Here is a 17,944-nt window from a genome sequence, read left to right as displayed (position 1 = left end):
CAGAGGTGAGAAATAGAGGGGTTTGGTTAGGGTGGGGAGGAGGGCATGATTCTAGATATGAGTGAGGGAAGAGCTGTCAGAACACAGTGACAAAATTACAGAGGAGCTTTGAGAAGGTGTAGGAGGGGGAAATGGCGAGTGAGTCCTCAGATTATGAGGTGGGTGGCTGAGTAAATGAGAGTAAATACACACAAAGAAGACAGGCGATGAAGACAGGTATTGAGGTCACCTTTGGGTGAGGTTCTTCTGGCTTATTTATGTGAAGGTGTCTGTTTTAATTTATGGGTCCAGATTATGTACAAAGATCTTGAAGAAAGTGACAGATTTGGAAGTCACCAGTTTTTAGAAAGTATGTAATATCATGTGAGTTTGAAGAAGATAGGCTATTGAGAGTGTGTAGACTGAGAAGAGATGAACCTTCAGGAGAGACTGGGGTGTACCTTCCTGAGGAGAGTCTTGGCTGCAACAGGGAGATTCAGGTGATGAGGAAACCAGGGAAGAGAGGGCTTCTGGAGATATTGAAGAGAAAAGGGTTAATGGGCACAAATGCCATGGAGATGTCCCCTTGGATTTGGGAATCTGGAGGTGACCAATGACGTTGACAAGCGTAGTAACAATAGAAGGATGTGTCCTCTTCTTCCAGCTACCAGTGTATGCTTTTGGATGCTGGCAAAGACACGGCACCTTCTATTGCACAAGAGAGAAAGTGGCATTCCAAGTCCTGCTTATCTTAACTAAAAACAAATGGGAGCTATGAATAATAATTTTCACACCATGAGAGTCATTTATAATTTGACTACCTTATTGTATCCATATGAGTTTCCTGCCCTGAGGAAATGTCTCTGGATAACTCTCTTAGAAATTGTCCATTGTTGCCTTAACGACCCACTATTTAAGTTTTCTTTCTTTCTTAGAAAGGACTGTTATTGGTTTAGCTAACACAGAAGTAGATTGAATGAACTTTCCCTTGGTTTTAAAACCTGCTGACAGATAAAATTAATATTGCCTTTGTGTAAATAATAATTTTATCTAATGGACTTCATTTATTTTTATGGTTCCTCTAGGCGATCTGGAGCTAAACAAGGGGGAAAAGGCAAAAAGTGAAATAACAGTTCCCTTTGAAGAGAGATATAAAATAAGGTCACTGGAGCCAAACCATTATTGAAATGTATAAAATAGTTTAATGTTTGCTTTTTCCCATTTTATACCATGAGGTCATTTTATGTAGCTATAAAGTTCCATCTCATCTCTTTTAGGTATGATGAAAATCTATGTGTAGCAAAGCCTACCTCTTACTTAGTTACCTGAAGGTGGCAGCCAGGGGTCCTTCTGTAGTTAAGGGTGGTCAGTGTTTTCATTAACATATTCCTAAAAATATTTCACTGATTCATCGATGTTAAGCCTCTTTTGGCTGAATCTTGAGAGTCAAGGCACATGCGTTAATATCATATAAAAACATCCAATTTTTACAAAAAAGTATGTAAAAATTGAAGGTGCGTCATTATGTCTGGTAAAGATCCTCATATCCCTTATAGAAGCAACATCATAACGAGAAAACTTTAATTTCACTTTATTTCCCAAAGAATAAAAGTTTCAGTTATTATGTTTGAAAAAAGTTTACAAGGATCTATTTCCTTGAACACTGTGTATTAACTAAGTTTATTGTTTTATTGATTTTTTCATTGAATCCCATTTCCTGCTCAGCACCTAGAATATGTGATAAGCATTGCAAGAGATGAACATAGATTCATTCAGTACCTTGCTTCTAGCCTCAAGCACATCAGACTGATTGGCCTGAATTGTTTCTTCCTGTTTCCTTGAACCCTCTTAACTTGACCCCCTTCAGAAGCCACAGCTTCTGTCTTCGTCATCCATTCAGAGGGAATTCCTCCTTCTTCTGACTTTGCTAAGACTTTGTTGCTACTTCTATTTGATATTTATTGAAAGATAGATTTTTGCTGGCTCAACTACTCTTCACTGTGACCTTGAAGTGCCCTCACCGTGTTGTCTCCATCTTCACCCCCATGTGTTGGAGTGCTGTCCCTTGCCCAATGTCAACAGGTGACATTGTTCAATATGGCTGGTTGGTTAATTAGCGACGCCCCCGAGACACTGCTTGATTCCATGCCAAGGGTTCATCCCTTAAGATTAACTCTGGAGATCTTGTGGCTGCAGTGTGTGGATTGAGCAGTATGAGCAGGACAACTGGGTAACGTATGCAGAGAGCTGGGGGCAGCCTCATCCGATTGACGTGGCCGCCCCTACACACTTGATCTCAGGGTAACCTGTGAGATGCCTTTAGCTTGGGCCTTCTTATCTCAGCCTGAAAGTGAAGAGAGAGACTAGATGATGTCGACCTCCCAGTTCACCTTTCATATTTAGTGAGTCCTTGACTCATTTCCTCTCTGCTGTGTGCCAGGGGAATGAATAAACCACCTGGCAGTGGTGCCTGCTCAGTGGCAAGGGGTGGGTGAATTCTAAATACTCAACAGAGCATTGGTTTTGTGATTTCTGATGCATTCAGACAGCCTATTCAGCATGCGGGAATGCATCAACGCGGGACTGTAACCACGTGTTCGACCCATACATTGCTTATAATAAAAAGATGTCAAAACGTAGGAGCACGAAAGGTTGTACGCCAATACGTGCAACCTCTGATGAGGAAGCAGACACCGTGATTGGTACATCCGGCTTCCCGGCAGGAGCTGCCACCGTGGGCCGGAGTGGGCGGCCCCGTGTGTGCAGAAGCTGGAGGTCAGCCGGAACCTTGCTTAGTGGGAAGACTCGGGGCAGGTGTGGGGCCCACGGCATCAGCTGTGTGCACATGCGTGTGCTAGGCCTACTCTGGGGGTTCTGGCGAGGCCGGAGGGGCTGGAGGGGCGCCTTCACGATGGGAGTAGTGGTGGTGGCATGGGGAGGAGACCGGCTGCGAGCGAGCAGTGTTTTCTTTGGCACACAATGGAGGAATCCTGAGTTTTCGAATAGGGCTTGGCTGTTTACCTGGCAGCAGCTGACGATTGTGCCACAGGCACTGTATTGGGCTGTGCCAGGGTGTGTGGGGGTGAGACCAGGTGGTTTGCTCAGGTGGTGTAATGATTCTCCAGTGGCTCGGCCGCTGTCCTTTTGGGCTGGGACGTCCGTATGGCGGAGCAGTTCATGGGATCCCCTGGATCGGGGCCAGGAGGTGGGGAGAGCAAGGGCAGATGCAAACGTTTCAGAAGAGCAGGGCTTCCCTCTTCTCGTACAAACTCTGGCCGTTGTATGCCCGGTGGTTCAGTCAGCGGTAGCTTGGCATAATTCAGAGGCACACGTGCACCACCGAGTCTTCTCCACTCGGGCTTGGCCCTTTGACACTTAGGATGCTGCTGCAGGCAGGTGTGGGCGCGGCTTCGGGCGTCCGCTCCGAGTCAGCTCACCTGACGTCTTCGTCGACTCCGCGATGGAAGTCCTTAAAGCCATCAGGTAGGGGACAGACCCGGGCCCCAGAGGCTTTTTATGGACTCTGAGATGTGCCAACAGATCGGGCCACTTCCAACTTTATAGTAGGTCTAAGAAGAAACCCAGCCGCCTCTGAAAATAAATACATTAAGCTTCTTTTGGATCCGTTTTTATTAATCACTGGTTAGACTTTGTTCCCTAAGCAAAACTTCTTATGTAAACGTTCATTGTTTTGATTTCTTTTTTTTATCTGACAGCATTTTTTAAACTAAGAGGAACAATTATTTTCTGTTCTCCAAAGCCTATTCATGTGCGGTGTGGGTGTGAACGGGAAATGTTATTTATTGCACACACACTTACATACAGAATTTTGCTTATTTAGATGGAGCTTATAGAGAAATCCTCCCACATCAAGAAACTAAAAAGAAGGCTTCATGGGTTTTGAAGTAGATGCAACAAAAATGTTTCTATTTTGTTGCCCAAATTGGTCTGCCGTAATAAATCTTCCTATTGGCAAAATCATTTGTTTAGTATTAACTCACCTAATATACTTTTAATTTTCCAGTGATGGTAGGATGAAATTAGAACAACTTTTATTGAAATTCATCCTTTGAAATTTTCTTCACATTTCCCAATATAGCAAATATTATTAACATGACTTACATTTTTATTGAAATTTTGCTGACATGGCTCAATACAAATTCAGTTGGGTGATTTATATAAGTGTATTTTAAAATCATCTTTCAAGTGATGATAGCTTACTTAATTTCTAAAGAGGGAGAGGTATTTTGATACACAAAAATCAGAGCTTCTCAACCAGGGGTGAGTGGCAATGTCTGGAGACAATTTTGATTGACACAATGGGGGGGCGGTGCTTCTGGCAGCTAGTGGGTAGAGGCCAGGGATGGTGCTAAATGCACCGAACAGAACAAAGAATTATCTGGCTCTAAATGTCAGAAGTGCTGAGCACTAAAAACCCTGATATAAAAACCCCCCTCCCCCCATCACTCAGAGGCCAGAGCTGCATGATTCAGTGGAAGATGGAATTACAGAGTCCAGGCTGGAGGGACCTTTTATTTAGAGCAAAAGCTTCTTCAAGTAAGAGACATTAAAGGAGTTCACCTTGTATGGCAGGATGCTCTGAAAAACTCCCTCTCTAAATGAAGGCTGTGGAGGCCCTTCCCTGGCACCTTACCACAAAGACCAGTTATAGTACCTTTATTTACAGAAGAAAGGTAACGTTATAGTCTGAAAATTACAAACTTCTAAAAATCACCTGTTCTCATTACATGTGCTCCCCTTCGTTTTCCATGGCAAACATGTAATTGCATTTCGTCACCATTGAACTATGTGTCTGTCCCATTTTAGCTGTTCTGACACTTGACATGGCATCTCCTCCTTCCCTAACCGTCACTTTCCAGATCCCAGGGAAGGACCGTTTCAGGCACTTGTGCTGTTTTTCTCTTCCTTTCCTTCAGAAGGCAAAGATGGCAGAGCTGAGATGAGAGTTCATGGCGATTGTAAACTTGGACGGTTCTGATCGGCAGTTGACCTGTGTAACTCATTTCGTAGGTAAAAATAAGACCTGTGCCTCCGTTATCCATTACAAAGCACTGTGCCTGAGCGGGAGTTGTGGACCCATTGGACAGGTGCCCCTGCTCTACATTCCTTCCTCCACCTTCATGCTCAGCATCCCTTGCTCCACCAGAAATCGCATGGGCCTCATCCTGGTTGGCAGCACTGGCTGTTGTTTCTTGGTTCAACTTGAGTATTTCCATCAATGGGAGCATTTTTTTTTTTTTATGGTTTTCTAACAGCTTGGATCATAGTTATTTTACAAGGCTACCTTACTTTAAAGCGTATTAGTCTTTTAAATTATTCATAATTTTTAAAGTCTCAGAGCTCCCAGCACAGTAATTATAGAGACTGTGAAATTTTATGTACCCTCAATTTATGTTTCTGCATCTTGAAATCACACCATAGATTCATGACACCCTCCTTTTGGAGATAGGTCCCCTTCCTTCCTTCCTTCCTTCCTTCCTTCCTTCCTTCCTTCCTTCCTTCCTTCCTTCCTTCCTTCCTTCCTTCCTTCCTTCCTTCCTTTTATTACCTCTTTCTTTAACCAGATCCTAATAGCTTCCCACCTTTGCTTTTTCTGGATCTTCTTCTATCTGATAATCTCTCCCTCTTAAATCTCCAATCTCTTATTCACTCCCACTTCTCAGAAAAGCAGCCACATTTAAAGATGTTTTTTCTACCCTAAAAATGTCCTAACTGTGATCTTGCTGTGCTGCTCTGATTTCACTGAGTGTTCTTTGGTTACCTAGCGTTCAAGGGAGCCATCTACGTCCTTTCACTCCATCCATTCCCTTCCTATATGGCTTTTGTGTCTTGTTCTGCTGAAACTACCGCCCCCCAAAGTGATCAATGACTGTCTGTTCATTAAAACCATTGGTCTTCACTCTACCTCATTGGGGTGCAGACCAGGCCTCTTTTTAAAATGTGTTAGTTTTATATTTCAACGGAGTTTGATCTCCAGTTTTCCCTTGATGCTCTGTTTCTGTTTTCCTTCTCTCATCTTTGTGTGGTGACTTTTTAAATTGTAGCTTCTAAACAAACAAACAGTTCTCTTTAGTCCCCACCCCCATTCCTCTCATGGCTTCCCCTGGTGATGACTCTTTACCTTATCCATGATTTTAACCCTTCCAAACATTATATGAAGTCTCTGAATTTTTTTTTGTGGAGTATCCAGCCTGGATTTTCCACAGTCTGCTGCATTTCCTTAAATATTCTCTCAGCATGTTAAACCCATGTGCACAAAGCAAAATGACCATGTTCTCCTTTAAACAAAACTCTGCTCTTGATTATCATATTGAAACGAATGGCATTACCATCCTCACAGTCACTCGTATTCTCTGTCTTGAGTCCATCGTGCTCTTTGCTATTAGGTTGGTGCAAAGGTAATCGTGGTTTTTACCATTTTACCTTTTAAACCATAATTACTGTTGCACCAACGTAATATCTATTCCTCCAAACTTTGCATATTAGAACAACAATCATTTTCTCACGTTTCACACGTTGGGGGTTGGGATTTTCGGCAGGGCTCAACTAGGTGATTGCTATACTCTCATGAGATTTACTGAAGTCACTTAGTGACTTGCAGCTTTCCTCACATATCAGGTGCCTTGGTGGGGATGGCTGGGAAGCTGGGCTCAGTGGGAAATGTCTCTAGGCACTCCTATATATGGTCTCTCTAGAATGGCAGTCTCAGGGTAGTTGAACTTCTGACCCGGTGTCTCAGTGCCCAGATAACATGTTATAAGAGTTAAGAAGTGGAGATTACCAGTCTTTTAGAGTCTGGGCTTGGAAACTAGCATACTACCACTTCCGTTGTATTTAATTGAACCATATGGTCACAGAGTCAACCCAGATTCAAGAGAGGGGTCACAGACCTACCTTTCAATGGGAGGAAGGTCAGAGAATCTGTGGCCCTCTTTAATGTGCCAGACGTTCCCTGACTCATCCCATTGAGTGTTTGCTGTGTTTGCCTGAATTTTTAGTTACATTGACACAACTTGAACACAAGTCACAGCTTCATTTATTTCTCTTCTGAATACTTGCAGTGGCTTCAAATTAACTTCTCTACCTCTGTAGTCTTCTCTACCCAGTTTCCTATGTACACTGTTGTAGGAATAATTTTATTACTATTTCTTCTAATGTAATATTAATATGCTGTGGTAGCTTGTGGCCTAAAAATAGAGACCTCAGACCTTAGTATAGTTTGCTTTTCAAACCTTAACCCAACCTACTCTCTAAGCTGCCTCCTCCCACTCCCCTTTATGTCTCCTGGCGTCTGGGTCAAATATAGTAAACCGTTCCCGAAACATACCGCCTATTCCTTCCTCTGGCCCCTCCAGTGTGTCTTTCCATCCTCTTCCCTTGGCATGGAATGTACTTCCAGAAATCATCATCTGTTGAAATCCTTTTTATCCTTCAGTATTCAGCTCAAACGTGAACCCCTCCCTGGACACATCCTCGATCCCTCTAAATAGCAGCAGTGCTCTCAACTCCCACAGCATTCCTGATTTTCTTTTTTTATGGTTTTCTAATAGCTTGGATTATAGTTAGTTTTACAAGCCTCCCTTATTTTAAAGCATATTAGTCTTCTAACTTTTTCATAATCTTTAAAGTCTCAGAGCTCCCAGCACAGTAATTTCATTTCACCTAGTAGGTGCTCAATAAAGATTTTATTTGATTCACACTTGGTCTCTAGCCATCAACTTTGCAGGTAGGTGATCTACAAATTTCAAAGGATAAATTCGCCGAATGTGGGTGATTTTTAAAAGTTGGGTAGCATAATATTAATCAGCTAGTAGGTAAAAGAAAATGGCCATAGCCTTATTAAAAGGGTCTTTTGTATATTAAACAGGAAGGGCAGCAGTTCTTAGGGTTTCCACATATAGATTTGTGTTTGTAAGAGGAGACAATGTTCTAAGGGAAGACCAGTAATGACCACTGCTATCAAACTGCTTTCCTTAGGAGTGACTACGGTGTGTTGGCGCAGCTTAAATTGGAACCTTTCTCCTTTTATAATAAATGGGTTGTCTCACAAAATTATTGGGAGAAAAAGAGGTCCTTTTTGAGATACACATATACTCACACGTATCTGACACAAGATCTAGAATAAGTTCTACTTTTCTAAGTCCTCTAAACTTTTTTTTTTTTAAGGTAGTGATGGAGCTTTACCAAAAGACCACTGTCAGAAAACCTGAACTCGTGTTCATGCAGTCCTTCTCTTTGTGTGTTCTAGGCACTTTCTCCACATGACGGGAAGACGAGCTTCTGGTTAGAAGACACGTGCCCAGACTCAAAGGCTTCTGCCCACCATGAAGGGCACCTGCGTCATTGCATGGCTGTTCTCAAGCCTGGGGTGGTGGAGACTCGCCCAGACAGAAACAGACGCATCTCAGTGCCAGAGAGCGGAGCACCCGGTCATTTCCTATAAAGGTAAGGGACACGCGTGCCCCGACGGCCAAGCCACCACTTAAATGCACTTTCCATACTCAGTGACAGAGGACAGCAGTGCTTTTGGCTCTATTATTCTGTGACTCTTGTTGTAGACATTATTTAAAATAGGAACAACAATGCAAAATTCTCCATTGCAAGAATTTCATTTCCAGAAATTGATCACTATCTCAAGAAGACTTCAAAACCAGAGTTCTCAGGGTTTGAAAATCCCACTATTGAGACCACCTTTGTTTAACAAGTGCTGCAAGCATTCAGGCGTTTGAACCGGGGGATAAAAATGTGACCCACAGAAATAACACCAAAATCAAGGAAAACAAAAAATTGTTCACTTCAGCATTTCCGAACAAAGCCTTATTTTTGGCATAAAACGTATGCTTTTGTCTTTACCTGGCATTGCATGGCAGACCGAATTTGTTTAATGTCTCCAGTATCTCTGTGGATTTATAGGATTAATTAATTAGTATGTATAGCTACTCATTTATTCTTTCATTTATCAAAATTTATTCAGGGTTCTTATTACTCTGGGCACTCAACATTCAGGAAGAAAAACAAATTAGTTTTTGCCCCGTCCTCAAGGAACTCACAGTTATATTATCAAGCTAAGTATAATTAATCAGACATCGTATTTGAATAATGCATCCAATAAATAGTTTTATGTTTTGTTAGTTTTAAACTTTGTCTTGAAAAATTTCAAATAGATATAGAAACAGAAAGACTAGTCTGAGGAATACCCAGCCCTTGAATTTATTAATTCATGGCCCACATTTTGTCTTTTAAATCCCCACTCACGCTCTACCCCACACCCACCAAAGTATTTTGAAGCAAATTCAAGAAGTCATATAATTTTATCTAAAATATTTAAATTCATGACTATAAAAGAATGTGAAGTCACAATAAAATTATCACAGAAAAAAACCCAAACAAAAATAATTCCATAAAATCATCATTCAGTGAGTATTGTGAGATCCTTGATATCTCTTGAATCCTTACGTATTGTTTTTAGCAATTGGATTGAAACAGGATCTAAATGAGTTCATATACTGCAAATGATTGGTGTTGCTCTTGAGTGTCTTTTAATCTTTTACTGTTTTTTTTTGTTTGTTTGCTTGTTTTTCTTTTGGTTGGTATTGCTCTCCTTGCAAATTAATTATTAAAAACAAAACAAAAAAAACTGAGCTCTTTGTCCTGTCGATTTTCCCACAGTCTGGATTTTGCCAAATGCATCCCATTTGTGCTGTTCTGTCTCAAATATTTCTGTAAATATGTAGTAATATCAAGAGGCTCCTTAGAGTCAGGTTGAAATCTTTTCGTCTCTACTGTTTCCTGGATGGTGCTGTGTGCTTCCATTAGAGGCGGATGATAGCTAGGTGTGAATTTCACAGTCACTGATGATCCCTCCCTAAATTTACTGATTCATTCATGGCTGCAACACTGGGGTTCCCTCATTTTATTATTCTCTCTTCATGTACTGGCGAGAATATTTCTATATGAAGTAACGTTCCCTCATCATCTATTTGAATATACTAAGGGCACAGCTTATATAGGAATGGGAGAATTAATGCTTTTTTTTTCTTCTTCCCTTTATCAGTTATTTTTTGGACTAGTCAGTTGATTCTCTACTATTATCCAAAGGGGACAAGTAAGATGTTATGTTTGCTTTTTATTTTTTGTCTTATTTTTATTATTAGAATCATTAGTAATACATAGATTTCAGTATTTCATATATATCAAGCAATTACAGCTTTATTCTTATCGAGTGAAATCGTTACGTTTCAAGCCTATGGGAGCCTTTTGAAGTTGGTTCCTGAGTTCTTTCGACACAACCCCCGTTGCCCCTGATAGCTTGCTTACTCTCTGGGACAAGATGTTCCTGACCCCTCTTACCCATTTCCTTCCGGAGACCTGAGTATCAGCCATTTGGGGCTGATTAGAGCGTGGAGGTGCTCAGTTGTGTTCAGTGTATGTAGCTGAGGGAAACATTTTAAAAAGTGCACCGTAAGCTTCTCTGGGTACTTCTGTCTCATCTGCAGGATGCTGTGGGTTTCTGAACCTCTTCCATCTCATGTCTACATCTTTCTCTCCCGTGCACAGAAGCCCAAGTGTCTGCAGACCAATGTACTTTGCCTTTTCCTGAAATACACACTCCGTTGTTTAGGAATAAGAGTTTTATGCAACTCTTGTCATTTCTGATGACTGAAAACCCTGCAAGAGGATTTTCTTCTCTTTTAATTGTCAGGATATAAATTTCAGTGGGGCATTAAAGCAAAATTAGTCCCTTGAAATAATTTCCATTTGTATGGTTATGTCAACTCAAAACCTGGTTAGTTTTGTTTAATTTTGCTTTTAATTTTTAGAGATTTAAAAAATTTACATTATTATGTAGTGTTCAAAGTCCAATTAACAAAACAAGAGGACCTTAGCTTTGCTCCCTCTTTTCTTCACCCTGTTTACTCTCTCTGCATTTAGCTAACCTTTTACTTATGGTTTATGATTCTTTTTAGATACAGACAAAGATACACAACACACACACACACACACACACTGATCCTCTTTCTTAGATAAAAAGTTGCATATATACAGACTTGTCTCTGTAGTATTTTTTGACTTAATGACATAATGATATATCCCGGAGCCTACTCCCTGGCAGAGTCTGGATTGACTCCACTCCTTTTTGTAGCCACATGACTCTCCACTATGTGATAAATATAGTCTACTCAGCAGTTCCCTATTGAGAGATGTTGTTGTTTTCTGTCGTTTGTGATCACGGATGGTGTTACAGGGAGTAGCACGTCCTGCAAACATCTTTAAATATCTTTGCAAGGGTACCTCTGGGAGAGATTCCTAGTGTTGGGATTGCTAGGTTGAAGGACAAGTGCAGGTGTGGTTTTGCGAGATGTTGTCCAGTTTCCAGTTGTGAAGGTTCTCCATTTTGCATTCTCGTAGTCCTCATAAGTATCTGTTTTCCACTAGCCTTTCCAGCAGAGTATCCCATTAACCTTTGGGTTTGGGGCCAATCTCATAGTTCATAAGTGGCATCTCAGCTTTTTTTTGTTACCCTATCTTTTTTTTTAAAATTAGTTTCAGGTGTACAAAACAATATACTAGTTAGGCATTTACACCCCTCACAAAGTGACAATCCTCCTCCCCCAATCTACTACCCCTCTGACATCATATAGGGTTGTTAAAATTCCACTTCATGGACGGTGTAGATGCCTGACCACTGTGCTATACACCTGAAGCTGAATAATATTGTATGTCAATTATAGTTTAATATATATAGTCACAGGATGTAGAGTACAACATAGGGAATAGAGTCAATCGAATTGCATCAGCTTATTTTTAATTTGCATGTTTTTAACTTCGGGTGAATGTGCAACAAACATTTAGTGGGTGCCTATCAGGTACCAGGGTCTGTGCTAAATATTGAGGAAATAGAGGCAAGAAACACAGTCTCTGCTAAGAGTTTAGAATATCTTTTTAAACCAGAAGGGCCTTACATTACATTCTATTTAGGGCCTCCTGGGTGTCATGGCTGAGTGCTGTGGGACCCAGGACAGGGGCATCTAAACCAGACCAGACAACCTACGCTGTAGAGTGTGGATATGAAAGGTTTCTAGGATGAGGCAAGGCCAGAGCTGAGTCCCAGATGGTTGTCAGAAGGTGGTTATGGATCTCACAAAGGAAAAGGTATTCCCAGGAGAGGAGAACTACTGGTACAGAGCCCCAAAGTGAGGGAGGGGAGCATAGCAGGTCCCGGCATGTGCCATGTACAGTGAGTCATGAAATCTTAGGTTCCGTTTCAGAAGGAGGGAGATGAGGCTAAAGTGGTTAACGGGGACTCGTACATGGTATTGAAAGGCATTTTAAGTCCCCGGTCTGGACAGGCTCAGCTTGGAGGATGGCAAAATCGTGTCAGGGAGAACCCATTCTGAGACTGCTGCTGTGATGAAAAGGAGCAGTGATGAGAAAATGAGCTGAGGGAGCGGTGGCAGGAATGTGAAATTGGGTAGTCTAGAAATTTGAAGGAGGTAGTGTTGATGATTAAACGGATAGACGACAAAAGGGAGAAGGAGGCACTCAGTATGCTCCCCATGTTCTTGGCTGTTTATTCCATATGGAAGAAAGAAAGGGAAGCAGACGTGAGGGATGTGATGATTTTAGATGGAGAAAGCTGAGTTCCCCACCATCAGATGGAATTACCTAGTTGAGAACAAGGCATTATGGGAACCAAGAAAGGAGGGCTTTTCAAGAGGGAGGTGACTATCTTATGATGCAGAGATTTCAAGGCTGATGTGAGCCAGAAAGTAGAGTGACACACTCATCCTGGTTTGCCCGGGACTCTCCTGGGGTTAGCACTAAAAATCCAATCTTCCGGGAAAACCAGGACAGAATGTCATCCTCCTAGAAATCCTGTAAGCAATGGTGAATTCGTTTCCTGCTGCTGCTGTACCAAAAAAACACCAACTGGGTGGCTTGACACAACAGAGATATCTTCTTTTACAGTTCTGTAAGCTGTAAATCCCAAATCAAGGTGTTGGCCAGGCCATGCTCACTCTGATGGGTCTAGGGAAGAATCCCTCTTTGCTTCTTCTTAGCTTCTGGTGGTCATTAGCAATCATTGGCATTTTTTGGTGTGGAGACATGTCACTCCAATATCTGAGTCTGTGGCCACATGGTCTTCTTTGTGTGTCTGTGTCTTTTTGTCTTCTCTTCTTATAAGGACACCAGTCATATTGCATATGGCATTTAGAACCCACCATAACCCATGTTAACCAACTATATCTGCAAAGACCTCATTTCCAAATAAGGTCACATTCATGTATATCTAAGGTTAGGATTTCAAAGTATGTTTGGGGGGAACACAATTCCCTAACAAGTAGCATTTATCAGAACAGATTTTGGGCAGTGCAGGAGGAGGAAACTAGATGGTGATGAGCAGAGGAATAAACTTGGGAAGAAGATATAGAAGGAGAAAATTATTGTCTCAGCCAGCTGGGACATGAGGGCAGAGGATGGCTTTTAAGAGAGCATTACTTAATCATCCTTAAATGGTGATGGGAAGAAGCCAGGTGAAGGAAGAGACTAAAGAGAGAAGAGAGAGGGGGAAATCAATTGGTCAGGCAAAGTCCCAGACTGTAGGAGGAGGTAGGGTCCTGGGCACAGGCGGGGGGATTAGCTTATAGGAAGCAGACTCCAGTGAGCCTGGAGGGAGGGAGGCCAGGGCACCCAGGATGCAGGAAAGTTAGTGGGTGGGGGTGGCTGGAAGGAGAGGGAGTTCCTGAGGACCTCCACCTCAGCTGTGAAGGAGTACGCAGGCCAATGGCCAAGAGTGTGGGGCTTTAGGAAGGAAGTGCTCCTCTGAAGAAGGGATGAGACTGTGGACCAAAAAAACACATAAAAGATTCCCTGTGCTTGTTTGCCGCCCAGTAGTCCTTGAAATGGCTCCTGTTACAGCTGAGTAGGTGGCCACTGCTATGCTTCATGACCATTTTGTCCAGCACACAACTCTACAAGACCGTTTGAGGAAGTAGGATGAAACCCTGATGAGGGAGAAAGAAAGCCAGGACCGGATAATCTTGACTTTCAAAGTCTTGATTTCCCTATGCGTTTATAATTTCTTGCTTTCGTGTGCGGCTTTGGAGGGGCCCGCACAAAAGGGAATGAAGTGGTCCAGATGCTACAGTAACGTCTTCTTACAACCAAGCACGTTTTACTGAAGTCTTTTTTGTTTGTTTGTTTTAACATTTTATTGATTGTTAAATTATTTTTTTAAATATCATTAAATTTTTGGGGTGCCATTAGTTAATAATATGATATAAGTTTCAGGTGGACAATTCTATAATACATCTGTACATTGCATGGTGTTTTCACCACCCAGAGGCTAGTCTCATTCCGTCACCATATATTTGACCCTCTTTACCCTCTTCACTTTCCATCCCTACCCCTTGTTGAAGTCTTAATTCGGTTTACCTGACCAGCCAGACGATGCTGGCAGGATCCTTTTTGCCCAATCTCGGTAAAGCATCTGCCACTGCGGGTTCCCTGGTCTAGTGGAGTCCGTTGCTCAATACGCACTAACAGCTCGCTGTGTTTGCAAGTTTACTCCCTTGACTTCATGTTCTCGAATATTTATCCATGGTTATGCGGGGGCTGCTACAACTCCCTTACCCATCACAGACGCACCGTTCACACTTAACATCTTTGTCATTTGCTTAAAAGTCTGTTCCAATAAAGACGGGAAAAAATAGTGACCCTTCAAGACAGCGTGTTTCTCAGCATGCTCACTGAGCCTCATAACCATCTCTGAAATGAGTTCTAAATGTTTAAAGTCCATTTAGGCGGTAGTGCCATATTCTGCTTTTGTTTGTTTATTGATTAAGGTTTACTCAGCTATTTAGAGAGTGTGTTCCAGTGTAGGAATTGGTTTCTGGGGAGCAGTTTTACATTATACACAGAGGAAGACCACTGGCGGGGTGAGTCATGCCACACTCAGGCTTTCTTTGCCATGGAGCCTTAACATGACTCCTTTGGAGGCCTTTCTTCGCTGTCGTAGCTGTCAGCGCTTGGTGTAATGCCTCAAATTACCCCTGCCTACAGAATCATGCAGGACACTATTCATTCCACTCCCAGGTCCCTCAGATCTTTATCTCTGCCTCCTTGGTGTTCCCGCTGAGTGTCTTCCTCCTTCTGGATTCATTGATTGGCCTGAGAGTTGTTTTGGAACTTGTGGAAAAGGGCTACACGAATGCTTGATAAAGGATTAGCAACAGATCTTGGAAAGGGCATCTGAAGGCATCGAAATGAGTATTCTAGCCTGGGCCATCACTGGGGCAGGCCTGGGGGTGGCACTTGTCCATTGAATTTCAACAGCTACCTTTATCCCCACGTGGAGTCTTAGGCGATTGAAAGACCATGACTGAAAGGGTCCAACATAGGATTTTAAGCTTGGGTTCTAGTCCTGTACCATAGTATGAATGGTCATTTTTCATGGATCTTGTGTTTTTCTTTTGAATCATATAATTATGTTTCATTGCATTCATGTCTATGATGAAGGCATTAAATTATTAAATGTTCACAGTAAAAATATTTAATATGTTTGGCAGTTCTCTGTTGGCTCTTCTTCACGTTAATTTACCGGCTTTGCCCCCCCACCCCGAGAGGTTGTCTTCCTACCAGTTTGTAAGATGGCCACGTACACATTATCTGTTGCCCAGTTAACTGCCAACCTGCCCATGGTCCTGCCTCTTGCCATTCTTCCCTTGACTTTCTCACAGTCCCTGGGAGCCCTGCCATTGCTTGGCCTGCTACTTGCTCCCCTTGAGGCTGCAAAAGACGTGACTTAGGCAGCCTCAGTTACCTCGAAGGCACAATGAAGTATATATAGCCTTTTAGAAAACAAGGATGAGGATGCTGGAAAGGAGCCCAAGGACTCATTTCTGTGCTCAGTACGTGTCCCGTGGTCCCATGCGGGTCCCATGGCTCCATACGTGTCCTATGGCTCATGAATGTCCCACGGTCCCATGCAGGTCCCCTGGTGCTCCATTTTTTCTCTGGGTTTGGGCTGTCTGGTATCTAATGCCCCCAATAGTCAGGCAGTGTGATTGTCTGGGCTGGATTTTTCCTTTTCTCTCGAATCTAGGACCCTCATCACCACAGGAAGGGCCGCAGTAGATGATTTCTGGAGTCCCTGTGAGATTTCAGAGTCTTTGAGTATGTAAACCTTGATTAAAACGGTTTCTACTATTTCTATATTCATCTTGTCTCAGATCTGACATTTGACCTTTATAAATCACACATGTGGAAGACCGCATGACAGTGGCCTACTTTCTCCAAGGAAGAATTAGGACATTTATTTCAATTAAGAATAGATTGCATGAAATTGATTTTAATACTTAATTTTAATATTTTCATATGAATCTGATTAAAGTGCAGCAAGACACGCTAATTATTGAAAACTGTCTTAAACTCAATGCTTTTCTCTGTATAAACTAAAATTTACATACACCAAAGGTGCTTCTCTTTGGTTTCATGATCGGATATGAGTTATTTTCATGTGAGTTTACTTGGGGAGGAAAAGTATTGTTTGGGTTCTTAAAAAGTTCGTTGTTCCATAAATAATTTGACTTTTGTCATAAGGCATATGATTGAGTGATATTATTTCATATACTTAATGTCAAAACCCCATGGGCAAAATATTGAAATCTATTTGCAAACGTAGCAACTAAGGTGCACTGCCTGTTTTTACATTTAAAACTACCTTGTAGGGAGTGGGGAAAGAAAGAAGAACTAAAAAGAAAACCAAAAAAGAAAATAAAAACTATATTTGGGGATACATTTTTGATTTTAAAGTCTGTTGCTGGATTACTATCTGAAGAAAATGGAATATTAAAAAATATACCACTTTTCGACTCTATAATGTAGGTATAATGTTTATTCATGAATGCATAGAGGTCTTAGAAGAAAATGCAGTAGAAATGACGATGCATTTTTCATTGAGTGAACTGATTCCAATACCTGCATTGTACTTTTATGCTATTATTGATCTTTGGTGAGAGCTGAAACAGTCCCTGCTGTATGTTTTTTATAAACAATGATTAGGTTCTCAAAGTGACTTATTGAGTTTTGAGAATTAACAAATTTTATATTACTTTTGTGTTCTAGGCAACTAATGAAATAATTTATGAGAGTGAACATCTATATTTTATCTTAAGATAAAATTTTCATTTTTTGATTGATTTGTCTTGGTGGGGAAATAGTTTTTATTATTTTAAGACTGCAAATGGAATACTTTATAAGTGAAGTAGTTCAGTGTGATTGCATTAAAACCGGGAATATGATTTTTGTAAAATTATTGCCAGGATTCAGATTTAAATCATTCATTTCCTTTGGCCTAAAATGGTATATTATTGTGTTTTATTTATCTTTAAGCATATTATAGTCTTTCTAAGCATTCAATGGGTAATTCATCCATTTTTCACACTGAAGGTAGATAAAAATCTTGTCCTTATTTATGTATGAAGGAAGAATTGGAGATTAAATGTAGGGTGAATAAAGTTTTAATTAGGCAATATTTTTCTTGGATTTCTGACCTCTTGTCTTCTTCTAATATAGAGGCATGGTAAGCAAGTATAGTTGCATCTGAGAGAGAAAGCATTAGGTCAACTCCAGCAGACAGCAGTGCTGAAAGTTTTCTGTTGCCAACGTGACAAAGAAAAGACACCAGTGAGTTTTCTAAATCGTAGTTAGTGTGTCTATTAATTTAATCATCTTAACTTTTAATTTCCCAGAAGCTTTTTAGTATTGAGTGAAAAAGGCCAGAGGTCGCCTGTGGCTTTCGGAGGAGTTCTGTTTAATTTCTTTTTTGCTGTTCGATTTCACTCGTGTGACTTGAGGGTGGGTCTCCGAGAGACTAGTGATGCATTGAGTGATACAGGGAGCATTTTCTGTCTTTCTTTTTCTTTTAATTAAAATTTATTGG

At 41.3% G+C, this 17,944-nt stretch overlaps 1 protein-coding gene across 3 annotated transcripts in view; it reads left to right on the top strand.

Moving 5' to 3' along the window:
* The window catches only part of SEMA5A (semaphorin 5A), a 430,801-nt gene that overhangs the window by 141,694 nt on the left and 271,163 nt on the right, over positions 1-17,944 (top strand). For all 3 annotated transcript variants that reach the window (XR_004423500.1, XM_033110202.1, XM_033110203.1), the window contains one exon: positions 8,249-8,445. Coding sequence is in view for 2 of the 3 variants with exons in the window: in XM_033110202.1 (XP_032966093.1) it covers positions 8,325-8,445 (121 nt within the window). In the remaining variant the exon portion in view is untranslated. The remainder of the gene's footprint in view (positions 1-8,248; positions 8,446-17,944) is intronic.

Source organism: Rhinolophus ferrumequinum, chromosome 7 (assembly GCF_004115265.2).
Source record: "Rhinolophus ferrumequinum isolate MPI-CBG mRhiFer1 chromosome 7, mRhiFer1_v1.p, whole genome shotgun sequence".
NCBI lineage: Eukaryota > Metazoa > Chordata > Mammalia > Chiroptera > Rhinolophidae > Rhinolophus > Rhinolophus ferrumequinum.
This window is presented reverse-complemented; position numbering and strand designations above follow the sequence as displayed.